Below are 13252 nucleotides of genomic sequence, written 5' to 3'. Positions count from 1 at the left end.
TAATTAGAATAACTAACTTAGGGGGAAGTGGAGCAGCTTTTAAATTGAGCTTTTTTCTCATATTTTTAAATTGGATTAAGCCTTATGTGCAGCGCACAATAACTTTTGATTAGCAAACATGTTTTTGACATTTTAATGAGAGTGAGTGAGATCTAGATCTAGTCATCTCGCTCCTTCTCATAGCAAATTTTGAAAACATGTTTACAAACAAAAATTATTGTGCGCTGGGCATTATGCCCAGCGCACAATAATTTTTGTTTGTAAACATGTTTTCAAAATTCCCCATGAGAGTGAACGAGATAACTAGATCTAGATCTCACTCACTCTCATTGAAAAGACAATAACATGTTTACAAAATAAAAATTATTGTGCTTTGGGCATTATGCGCAGCACACAATAACCTTTGTTTGTAAACATGTTTTCAAAATTTCTCATGAGAAGGAGCGAGATGACTAGATCTAGATCTCACTCACTGTCATTAAAATATCAAAAACATATTTACTAAACAAACGTTATTGTGCGTTGGGCATTAGCATGGCGTGTTTTAACTTCACAAATTCCTTACAGAGCTAAATTATATCATGGTAAGGTCCAGTTTTATTTAAAAATAAGAAAGGAAAAAGATCAATTTTAAAGCTACCCCTATTTAAAGGTGCCTTACTTTCCCCTATTTACGTCTTCCTTTTATAATTTTTGGTAACAGAATGTTTAGGGGTTTTGTTTTGAAAGTATGTTATCGAATTACCGAATGAGAGTTAGCGAGGAAATAGAACTAGAACTAGCAGGTCTTCAAATTAGAGGTTTAGCCTAGTTCCCTAAAGTCTCAAAATCTTAAATAGCAACCAATTTTACTGGTTTTTATTGGAATCTAATGGATCATTCACCTTTACTTCTTTATCAAAATTTTACAAAAAACCTTGATTAACAAGGAATTAGAAAAGTAAAACCATATGATTAACCCTTATACGGACTTTAGACCTAAGGTTTAACATTATGACTCACTTTTCCTAATTTTTATTATCTCTTGAGATTTCTTTTTGTAAATTTTGACTGAGAATTATATAATAAGGATAAATGGTCCATTAGATTTTTTTTAAAAACTTTTAAAAGGATTCTTAGGATTCCGCGATATATGAGAGTTGGGCTAAACCTCTAGTCTGAAACCGTCTTTAACCCTTTATGGACGATTGGAACACCGATGTCCCATAAAAAAAATAATTTTTCCTGACTACCTAAAGTTATTTTTTTTCTTATGTCTGTACATAATTGTAAAGTAGAAGGTTGAAGGAATCTAGGGTATTTTTTGCAAGCCTCCAGCTATTTTCTATATAGTAAATTTTTAAGCTCAAATATGGCGAATTTTTAAATTCTCATATTGAAAATCGATTTTAATTATTTTTTATACTTCCAAGTTTTTTTTTGCAAAACCGTTTTGGAACAAGAAACTACAATACTCAAACGTAATATTTTTCATTATAGTGAAAATTATCAGTCATTGGTATCGTCAGAAAAATTACTTAAATTTTTAAGCTATTTTTGTCCCTATCGTTTATTGAGGCAAAAAAGACACCAAATCAGACTCTGTTGGCTTTTCGAAGGTTAGATGTAAGACGTTTCACAAGTTTTGTTTATCGGTTTCATTTTTATTGCTGATTTTCGATCAGCGAAATCTTTCTCGTCGTTAAAGGGTTAAGTCTGAATGGAGCTTCTTCAAAGTAAGTTATGTAAGATAGGGCTTACTTCAGGCTTCAATTTACGCTTACGCGTTTATAAGTACAACGCAATTAATTTGCTTAAATATAATACATAGTTAGGTACTGTACCAAATTTCGACAAGTTTGTAATTTCGTCCAGTTTGCAATTTAGACCACTTGTTTTGTTCCTCAAATTTTCATAAACTTTTAGTTTTTGCATACTCAGAAGATTATATAATCCAAAAATAAAACAAAAAATTTCGTTTTGACTATCGAAATATTATGAACAAGACTTTGGAAGAATTTCAGAGGGGAAAGGACTATGACTATCAATATGGCCTAAATATTACCAAAGCTATGTCTATATTTTCCTTCATTTTAAAATGTACGAAGAATAATTTTAGAGAAAACAAAGACGATAAAGTATCTACAAGGTTCCAAGCAGTACTTCTTAAAAATAATTAACAAAAAAATCAATTTAAAAATATTACATTTATTTTAATGTTAAGGCTTAATTGTAAGCGCTCGCATGCAATTATATGCCGAAATTTGGTAGGTTGCATATTTGCCTATAATGAAAAATAAAATAATTTAGTAATTTGCTATTTCCTAATAAATTGTAGTATATCGTTTAAGATTTTTATATTTTCAAAGATATAGATTAATGTTTCTTTTTGTTCTTATTTCAATTTTAAAACACTGATATTTGTAGAATAATAATTTTTCAATCAATTTCAAAATTAAATTATTTGATACTTATCTGTTTGGGGTTTTTCTACTAATGTTTCTCGTAAATCGTAAAATTACAGGTCGCTGAGCTTATTTATATATCAGGAAAGGGGTAGTTTCACGTTTTACAACTTCTTTTCATAATTATTTTGCTATAATAGGGGAAACTGGGGCACCACCAAACACAGGGTACCACCAAACACTGCGATTTTTTAATCGGATATTCGACTTCAAAGAATAAGACCTATATGAATTTATAGGCACTATAGGGATGCTTGTCCACTGAAGGAATGGCCGAGATAGTCCAAGTAGTTTAGAAATAAAAATTAGTGTTTGGTGGTACCCCGTGTTTGGTGGTGCCCCAGTTTCCCCTACGAGTATACGTTAGTTTCTTTTATGTTGTCTTCTGTACATTGTTGTCTCAGAAAAAAAAAATATTAAGAGCAGTTCCAAGATATTATGCTTCTATGTAATATTCCCATAATCCCCTATATCAATAATTTTACTTTTAAAAACACATTCCTTATGCAACTGTTTTCTTTTTTCCAAACTTACTAAAGAATTCTTTCAAGAAACGTTACTCAGAATGAATGTTACAATACCTCAGAAAATCCCTTTCAATCTCAATATTTCTACTTTTTTTTGTGAAAAAAAAACTTCTTGTTTGAGGAAATTTCTTTCTAGTTTACATAGTTTTTTTTTATGTATAACATAATTTCTTGTTTCGCTGTGCACAAAAATGACATATCCACAGAAAATAATGCTCAAAGAAAAAGCTGAGAGGGTGGTGAGAGAATGCGAATGAGAAAAGAAATATACTGACTACATAGAGAATTTCCTTTTTGTCGATTTCTCGTTAGAATATAGTGGGAAATGGAGGCGCCTGGTGGGTGAAAAATGTGGGTGGACTTTTCAGTCTATTCGCAGTTGTACTTGTATTTGTTTTTGGGAGTGGGAAAGGGTGGATTTTCTGTGCACAAAAAGCAGGATAGTTTGTCGTGGGAAAAACGTTGGAGGAAAATGTTGGAACAATATGTGCAATCAATATTCTCTCTCAGAATTTTTACCAACAACAGAGAGAAAGAGAGTTTCAGAGAGAGAGAGAGTGCAACATGAAAAACGATGTAATTCATTGCAATGAAAAAGCTCACAAGATTCATTACATGACGTACCAAGTTATGGGGTAGCTTAGAATGGTGAAAAAGCTCAATAGAATTTTCGTGTATCGCTGTGATTTGAAGAAATTCTTATAGAATGGTTTGAAAGTTTTTTTTTTAATTTATCGTGTTTTTGTCTTTCTGTAGAAAGTGGCGAATTTCCAGAGAGAAAAAAAATTGTGTAAAAATAACTCTGTAAAGTACATATTAGAAAGGATGTCGCAAAAACTGTGGACCGTTCAAAAACCTGGATGATCTTCTCTAAGTTATATATATATATATATATGTTGTTCTTCGAACTTGCGTGATTTGTGTTTTATTGCTGCAAGAAAAGAAAAGAGGTATATCTGTTAACCATATATAAACTCTTGGATAGTGACTGCAAAAAAAGAAAGAATTAAATTCAATTGTTGGAAGACCAAGTGAGAGAGAGAGACTGTGAATTAAATTGAAAATTGCGTGTGCAAGAAAAGTTATAGCATTGGAATAATAAAACTCTGTGGAGAGTCTCCTCTTTGGTGTATATATCTGTGCACTGTTTGGTGTGTTGTGTCTTACAAAGTGATATTAAAACAACTCGAGTTTAAGCCGTTATATAAGGTGGAATTACATGATTGAATATAATAATATAATGAAAGAAAAGGAGAGAAACTGAGAGAGGAGCACAAGGAGAAATTTAAAAATACAAAAATAAAATAAAACATCAGGAAAATTTCTTTTTACGAACTAATCTCCTTTGAGGATCTTTCTGGTACACGCTTAAAAATCGTGTGTTTACGACAAAGCCGTCGAAAGGAACAACATCTCCACATGATAGAGATCAAATGGCATAATCGCTATTGATTAGGAAATAGACAAGAAGGTGTCGGCTTAACAAATTAGCAAATGATTGCCAAAAAAAAAGAACAACCCGACTCCAAGATTGAGAGGAAGACAAGCGTATAACTGAAAATTGACATTTGAATTTTCAAAGACGAAAAAAAGCAGAAGAAACTGTTAAAAAAAAGAAAAGAAAACCACAAAATTCACCAAAAATTTGCGCCAAGAGCTTGAGAGAGCAAAAGAGTTTTCTAAATTCGAGCTTATATGCAGATTTAATAATTGTAAAATCAAAATATTAAAGTGTCTTATGCAATGGCAACGTGAAAGTACAGTTTTATACAACGTTTTTTCTTCTCTGCTTTTTTATACCGTACATATATAAATTTTTTCTTGTGTTATTTATTTATTTCAACCACACAAAAGAGATAAAATATTTAAAAAAAAAAATCTACAGGCAATGTGAATAAAAGAAAGCAACATTGACAAAAATCAAGAGGCAAGAAAACAACGTTGGTACAGAGGAAAAAGAAGAAAATAAAAAAAACAATACCAATATATAAAAGTTATACTGAATTGACAAGAATTGGCCACTTCAAGTATTGGGCAGTTGAAGTTTAAAAAAAAAGAAGAAAAAATAATAAAACGAAGGAGAGTTGAAATTTTTGTACCTTTTTTGCATAATATAAAAAAAAACTGTGATAATACATTTTCTCTTGGCTTAAAGACAACACAAGGCAAAAAAAAATAACAACTAAAATCTTTTTTTTACAAAGAAAAAAAATCAAATTTACAACTTAGGAAAAAAAACACAAAAATAAGAAAATTTTTGAGAGCAAAGACAAGAAATTTTCCTAATAAAATCACTGCTGAAAAGTAAATTGAGAAGACTTGAAGAGAGAGACGTTTGAGAAAACTTTCGACTGCAATTGATATTCTTTTTCCTTCATTTTTGGCAACAAATTTGAGCTTTTTGGAGAAATTATTCGTTGGACGGTTTGGTATTTTGCGTGTAAGGATGTCCTCAGTCAATGTAAAATGCACATGGAAGATATTTCACGTGGAAATTGTGTCAATTTCTCGTTGACAAACAAAATAGGAATGATAAATTGAGTGCATTTGAGATAAAGATCGAGAACAAGAAACATTTCTTGAGTTGAAGGGGACAAAACGCACTCAGAACAGTGTCTCCGGGAGTGAAAGAAGACGTTTTTTTTTTTGATAAGGAAAATGTGATGTTTGAAAAAATTTTGTGTATAAGTGTTGATAGCCCAAATGGACACTCAAGAGAAAGAAATTTGCAAAAGAAAAAAAGAAAACAAACTTATTGGATAGGTAAAAAATGATTTTAGCCAAGTGGTAAATGTTGGTGAATGAACAAAAGACGTGGGTGTTGATATCCAAAAAGGGAGCTTTTTGTCCATTCACTGCGAATGGAACTTTCGTGTTTTCCCAAAGACGACAGAGAAAAGAAGAGAAGACAGAAACGTGAAAAGTGATCCACAAACTGCATTTAGTATCTAAGTTTTTTTTTTCTTTTCGTCTAACCATCCTTGTTCAAACAAGGAAATTTGTGTTCATCTCACTTTCCACAAAGTTTCTTTTTTTTTCTTTTGGGGGAAAAAGCACAAAAGAACTTTTCCCGCCCTCAAAGAGTGGCAGTGTTTTGGGAATAAAGATAAAACGACGATCTTTTTTCTTTTGAATTTTCGTCAGTGTTACTTTTTTGTATCACAGTGATTCTTTGTGGGTGAGAGAGGGATAGACCTACCTAAAAATAGTGTGATTAAACAAGAGACGAGATTAAATGCATACCTCGAGAATGTTTGATATGTGGAGCACAGTCACCACTAAATTAGATGGACACACTTCGGTGCAGAGCAACATTCAGACAACTTCTGTCCAGAGTCCGTCTAGTGGGTCGATTAAAGGTAAAATAATCGGTTTTGTTATAAGATAAAAGCACCCCTCCCCCCCCCAGGTAAAAAGCTATAAGAAATTAAAATTCTTATTTGACAAAATAAGCTCCGCCTACTAAAAATTTTAGTCCCTCCCTCTTTAAAAAGTTATGACCAATTTTGTCGTTGATATTTCAGGATATTCAATACTTAGAATTTGGATTACCATTTTCTCGCAAAGTAATGAAGGCTCCACTAATGGAAAAATAAGCCACACCTTCTAGAAAAAGTTTCCACTATTCTCTTCTGTAGACTTGGATTTAAATCCCGATTTTTGATATTGGAATTATTAATTGACTGAGAACACTGTTGTATTCGTTGTAGTAGTCAATACATAGGCAAGACCAGACCTATGTTAGAAGGAACATTTGAATTTCCCGTGTGAACATTAACACAGAAGGGCGGTATATATCGCGAAAGGTACATGTCTCGAGACAGTTTTGTCCAAACCTAGAAAAGTGAATCATTAAGCTCTTTGTCCTGGGTCTTATAAAGTGTATAATTGGTTGCCCCGAAACCCAGGATCATACTCTGTCTTCATTCCAGCCAAAGCTGTCCCTTTCTCCTATGCTCCTCCTACATTGACGCCGCCTCTTAACATTAGCGTTCATATAGGAATACTAAATTACTACAAGTTAAATAAAAAAAAACAAGGTTATATATTTTACCCTATACTTCTGTCAGTCTTTTCGGATAATTTATAAATACGGTAATTATTGATTGGGATATTATATACAACAAATGGGCGTGGTTGTAAAGTGGGCGTGGCCTAATTAAATTATCCATTTCTTAATGAAACAATGACTTATCTGGCTGTTAAAGTGTGATTTCTTAAAATGTTTCACTACTACCGCGTTTTCGGGTTAGTTAGAACGTAATAGAATTTAAAGCAGTCAAAGGTTTAGCCAATTAGAAAATTGCTGGGGGACTATTCACATTTTATAGTTAATTAAACGTGAATAGCCATCATTTATAAAATTTGCAGTTTCGATTGGGGATATAACACACCGACAATAAATAAGATTTAGATATTTTAGGAACAGTCTTTATCAGTTGGGTGACATTAGCTCTAAAAAAATGCGACCAGTTTTGGTGTAAATTTTTTCCTGTTTTCGTACACATTTCACGAGATATCTTCAAAACTACGTAGATTGCCAATTTAGGGTTTTCGGTAGCCTCTTCGTTGTTAAATTGGCTTTTATTTTGTATTAGTATTTTTTCCTAATTCATTCTACAATGACAGAAAACAGCTAATAAACTCAAAAGTTTTTTCGGCGCGCTAGAAACATATGGGAAACGGTCTTTATTAAAAAAAAAACAAAAACAATTAGGGGCGTGGCCTATTTATCCAGGGGTGAATTTTAGATCAGAATAGTTCAGAAGAAAATTGTGATAATAGTCTACTTATGAGGATGTCAAAATATTCCGTCATTTAATCTTAGAAATATCTTAGAAATCAATTGATAATAGTTTCTGAAGGGAGGAGTGACTTGAAGATAAAAGTATAGAGTATATTCAAAGTGCTACATACTCACTTTATGGAAAATGACTCGTAAGTTTCTTATAAGAAAATTGATATTGAAATCACTCCAGTTATAAATAATAAAAAGCTCTTGAACTATGAGGAAAATGTCTAACATATTTCTGACACTTCTTGCACTTACCCAGTGCTTTATATTTTTTATGAAAAAAAACTTCTATACCTATCCGTATAGTACTTCTGACAAAATTGTAGTCCGCCCCTTGGCTCTTCACTATTTACCTACTGGCGTGATTTTCTTTCAACATCCCATCATAATGTTAAAGATCAAGTTGAGGAATAAGTGGTTAAATCAATTTCTTCGATGGAGAAGTGCTAAAAGAGAAAATTTCACTCCTCTAGTCCACTATGTAAATCAAGGAGAAAAAGGCTTTGCAATCAGGAGAAACTCTTCCTTTTCTTTTATTTTCTTTCTGTTTCGTTTTTTTTTTAATACTCGCACCTCTACAAGATTGACATTTAACGGGCGATCGTGTATCTTGATTATAGTTTTGTGATTGAATAATCATGCATATTTTGGTGCGAAGTGAGAGACAATTTTATTAACTCTCTATGGCAGAGAGAAAAAAAATAAACTATTTTTCGAAGCCTATGAATTTGATTTTAATACTGATAGTGTGTTTGGAGAAAAAGCTGTCGCTGCGACGCCCTTCTCACGATAATCTTTTTTCATGCAAAAGGAATTCGTGGCAAAATTAAATTAAAGTATCGTGTAGGGTTTTTAGGTTTAGAGAGGTAGATTTATTGTGTTACGTGTAGTTCAAAGTAAAAAATTTACAATAACGTAATAATGATCGGAAATCAAGAATCAGGTGCGAATGAAACGGAGAAAGGATCGAGATTTTTATAAATCAGTGTTTTTTTTTTTAATATTACATTACTTATGTCGTTAATCCCATTATGTATGATTACGACAAGCCGTCTCTCGGTTTTAGTCGTAAGTCTGTCTAGGGCATAAGGATAATCTTCACCGCTGACATATTCTATCGGTCAAGATCACGCTTAAGTTCTAGAATTAAAGAAAAGTTTACATGGACTTCAGACCTAATATTCAGCCATATGGCATAACTTCTCAAATCTGATAAATAACAGACAAGTTTTTTGGGAAAATTCTGACTTAATAAAGACAAATAATTTGTTATATTTCGAAAACCCATTAGAATTTCTTGTATGCGGAAATATTCCGGTATTGATCTAAACCTCTAGTTTGAAACCCATATTGGCTCCGTTCAGTAATAACCTTTCGAAGAGACAAAGCCACTCCAAAGCCAAGCCAAACCTATTCGAAAATCCACCGGAAGCCTGAAATGCAAGTTCACGTACCCGCCGCTCTAGCGGTGGTTGTTGTGCTATTTCGAATTTCGATATTCTTGACACTTATCATCAACAATGCCAACAACAGTGTGCAAACGTTTGCTACAAAAAGTGAATTTTTGTGTAGTTTTTTGGAATTTCAGGATGGCAGAAAGTTTGACTTGTAATTTTATTAAGATAAATTATGCATTTCATGAACTTGCTCAGTTTTGTGTAACTCGTCAGTTTAAACGTTAGAACTTCCAACGAGTTTTTAGGTAAGTTCTCTCTGATTTACTTTCGAATCGGTAAAGGAAAAACCGCAACCGGAGAGACTTCTCAAATCGGGAAGGTTATTACTGAACGAGAGGATTACGAAAATCAGCATAGTCACCCCCAAAAGCCAAAATATTGTGATTAATCTTCACTTCTGAAACGTTTATTGTTCACTTTTTAATTATCCAAAAGAATAAATACGATTTACTTCCAATTTAATCCAAAATATCTTAGGAAGTTTTAACTGTACAAATAAATCCTTTACAAAACTTTGATCTTCATTTCTACGTACGAATAAATATTTTGGCTGATTCTATTGTCGGTATACTCAAGAGAAATTCGACTTCCTTTCCGAATTTCGAAAACTGTCTTGGATGGTATGTTGTACGTGCTAAAATAGATCGTTGTACGAGCTTAAGATTTTGCTGGAATGATCGTGAATTGATACTATGAATTTTTTCCACTGTTACGTAATTTCTATTTTTTTCATTAAATTTTAAAAAGTTTCGTCATTATGAATACCGGCAATAATCTGTGATTACCGGCAACTTACACATATATGTGTAATTCTTATATCAAGAATTTTGCCATTTCTGCAGACACCTTTAGTCAAAACTTTCCATTGATGATGAGGAAATGTGCAAATCTTTCACTTCAGTGTCGAAATGAGTTAAATTAGCCCCCTGTGATATTATTCTTCGTGTGGGCATTTTTTTGTGGCTCTCGGTACTTCTTTCAGTGGAAGATTGTGTGTTAAATGCTAATGCCCAACCGATAAATTGTATCCGGATTTATGTTTCTCTTCAAACGGAAATCTTGAGGTTCATTTTTTTTGTGTGTGCTTGCAACCACATCTTGTGAGCATTGAAGTGATTAAGAAAGATGGCAAATTGGCATGGAGTATTTTAGCATTTGAAAAGTGTTGTGCGTATTATACATAAGATAATGTGCGTGATCTTACTGCTAACGGCGATCTAGCATCTCACCAAGATCGAATCCACGCCAATTAATGGGGACTAATCAGCCAAGTTGAATAATTCTGTTAACTGTTTTCGAGAGGGGAGGAAATTGCAATAAATGTGTCTCTAGATGGATTTTCTAAAGTCCCAACATCATCTATCTCTGCCAAGCATGATCATCTAATTGATGATCTTTGACGGAATGGAGAAGAGTTGATGGGCAAGTTGAGATTTGTGAAGAACAAGAGCTTTTAAAAGAAATTGAAGAAGGTGAAAAAAAATCGATTGAGGAGAGAAAGGTGATCAACAGATGATCAGCAACTGTTTTGCATTTGAACCTACGGGAGTGTGTGAGAGAGAGAGGGGAAAATGATCGATAATGGGGATTAAATGATAATAAGTGTCTTCTTCAAATTTCTTTCGCGATCTTTTTCGCGCACACCTGAGCAAGAAGAAATTCGTCGACAGTGTCTCACATTGAATGTCTAAAATGAGAAACAGTTACCTAACTGTATAATCGCCGGTCTGTGTTTCACATTATTATTATTATTTTTCTTTTTATACGTGCGCCTCTTTTTTTTTATTTTCAACTTCTTTTTCTCTCTCTCCCGTTCTTCTGCCTGGCTCAACAGAGTCCAACGAGAGGCAAAACCGATTCTTTGAGTCATAATGTTGTGTCTGTGTTATAAACCAAAAGAGAATATCCAACACACCATGGAGAAGCAAAATATGAAAGAAAACTGTAAATGAATTCCAACTTGGGCACTTCATTCACCTTCTCACCCAATAACGGGCTGTACTTTCTCTTTTCAAAACTTCAATTTTTTTTTTGCTTCATACACTCTACGTGAGGATTTTTTCTTATTTTTGTCTCACTGAATTCACAATTGTCGTGATTTTTTGGGGGAGACCAATTGGAGGTGGGCGCCACAAAAGACTACCGATCGATTTATCATTGTCGAGCTTTTTGGTCACTGAGAAAAAAAATCCGTTAAAAATGAAACTTTTTGAAAAATTAAAGTATTATCGGATCAGTCGGATCAGTCTAATTCTCTTTTGTGTAAAATTAGTACAGTACGACTCCTAGAGTGTCAATATGTTTGGTTAAAATATATTTATATAGTTTTTAAATTTTTCGTTTTTAGTTCACGTGTTCTTACTTAACCGTATTAGTTAAAAATGTACTTCAGCTATGAGGCTATTAGTTAAAAATGTAAATTACCTTTGAATTTGTCATATTTTTCCATCAAATTTTGAATTTTTTATGCATTGATACTACTGATGTTGTACTGTATTTTCGTGTACTGTTCATGTGCTGTATTTTGGTCGTACTATTGGACATCTATTGAGTAAATAGTTTTGAATGCAGTTGCTTGTTCTTAAATAAAAGCAAAAATAAAAATAAACTGATTGCATACCTTGCACGATTTAGTATATTTCAATTTCAATTCATCATAAAATTTGCTTGTCACAATAATAAACTTCAATTTCAATCCGTCAGATTTTGTCGATCTCTTTCTGTTTCATACATATAAAAAACAGTTTTTTATGATAGATTTAGCGGAGACACATTTCAAATTATCTGACATATGTTCAAAAAATGTCAAAATAAACCGTGAGTTTATCTTTCAAACTTATCCATCAATTCAAAATTTGGCTTAGTTTTTACTTTTACGTCATAGTAGCAAAAATGCAATTTTTGGCGTAAATTGCTTCAAATTTGTAGAGGCATTTAGGAAAAAGTTTATTTTTTGATTACCGGCGTCTTCTTAATCATCCTTAAAGAATTAACCCTTTATTGAGTCACGCGTGACCCAAAAATAAACTTTTCCTAAAGGCTTCTACACATTGGAAGCAATTTTCGTCAAGAATTGTATTTTTGAAATATTTTTGACGTTTCATTTAGAAACCAATATTTATTAGCCTATTCTCAGTTTATTGTACTTGTTTTTTTTAACAGTTGAGTTTGCTATTATGACATAAAAAACTAAGTTAAATTTTGATTTGATGGATAAGTTTGAAAGAAAAACTCCCGGTTTATTTTGACATTTTTTTGAACACAAATGTCACATAATTTGGAATGTGTCTCTGCTAAATCTAGCATAAAAATTATTTTTGATTGATTTCGTGTACTTCTTGAAATATATAAGACAAAAGTCTAGACGTAAGTTAAAGTCTGCTAATCAAAGTTTTCATCAAAAATCTAAGCATTTGTGGGTCATGTGAATTAAACGGTAGACAAAATAAAATTTTCTCTCAGTGTTTCTTACATTTCTGTTAGAAGTTATAGAAGAACAACAGATCAATTAGTGAAGTATGAGATTTTATATGCAGAAGAATTTTCCATATAAAGTTTTCTCACCAAAATCCCTTGTACTATCTCCATCAGTTCATGCAATTAACTCACATAGTCTTTTGTAGTCAAACACAATTAACATGAAAAATTCATATATAATAGTGTTTGAACCAAATATGGAGTCAAAAGCAGATTCTAATCTATCTTGACGGGTTGTCTGCCAGAAAGAAAAAGTTCATGAGATTTTGCTTTGGGTGGCGTAGAGAGAAAAATAAATGCCCAGCTGATTTTTCATTTATACCAACAACTCTCAACATTGAATAAGTAGGGGAAGGGAGGGCAAAAGGGAGAGAAGCAGAGTTGCAGAAAAAAAGCATTCGAAGGAAAAAAAAATTTCACGAGTGTCGAAAAAAGTCTCGTGACTCTGCAGTTAAAATGTTGCGAAAGCTCTCTCAGTACAATCAATTACAAGCTTTTTACGATACTTTTTTTTTACATCTTTCTGTCTCTCTTGCCTGCACACGAAAAAGT

The 13252-nt window shown here is 32.6% G+C and overlaps 2 protein-coding genes across 10 annotated transcripts in view; both read left to right on the top strand.

Annotated features, from left to right (window-relative positions):
• Window positions 1-13252, top strand: part of LOC129798856 (probable nuclear hormone receptor HR3) — a 194883-nt gene that overhangs the window by 44443 nt on the left and 137188 nt on the right. For 6 of the 9 annotated variants that reach the window (XR_008751473.1, XM_055842286.1, XM_055842285.1 and 3 more), the window contains exon 2: window positions 3728-6330. The exons of the other annotated variants lie outside the window; for them this stretch is intronic. Coding sequence is in view for 5 of the 6 variants with exons in the window: in XM_055842286.1 (XP_055698261.1) it covers window positions 6207-6330 (124 nt within the window). In the remaining variant the exon portion in view is untranslated. The remainder of the gene's footprint in view (window positions 1-3727; window positions 6331-13252) is intronic. 9 annotated transcript variants of the gene reach the window in all.
• The window catches only part of LOC129798860 (uncharacterized), a 152211-nt gene that overhangs the window by 105344 nt on the left and 33615 nt on the right, over window positions 1-13252 (top strand). The gene's annotated exons all lie outside the window — the stretch shown is intronic.

Source organism: Phlebotomus papatasi, chromosome 1, assembly GCF_024763615.1.
Source record: "Phlebotomus papatasi isolate M1 chromosome 1, Ppap_2.1, whole genome shotgun sequence".
NCBI classification, from domain to species: domain Eukaryota; kingdom Metazoa; phylum Arthropoda; class Insecta; order Diptera; family Psychodidae; genus Phlebotomus; species Phlebotomus papatasi.
This window is presented reverse-complemented; position numbering and strand designations above follow the sequence as displayed.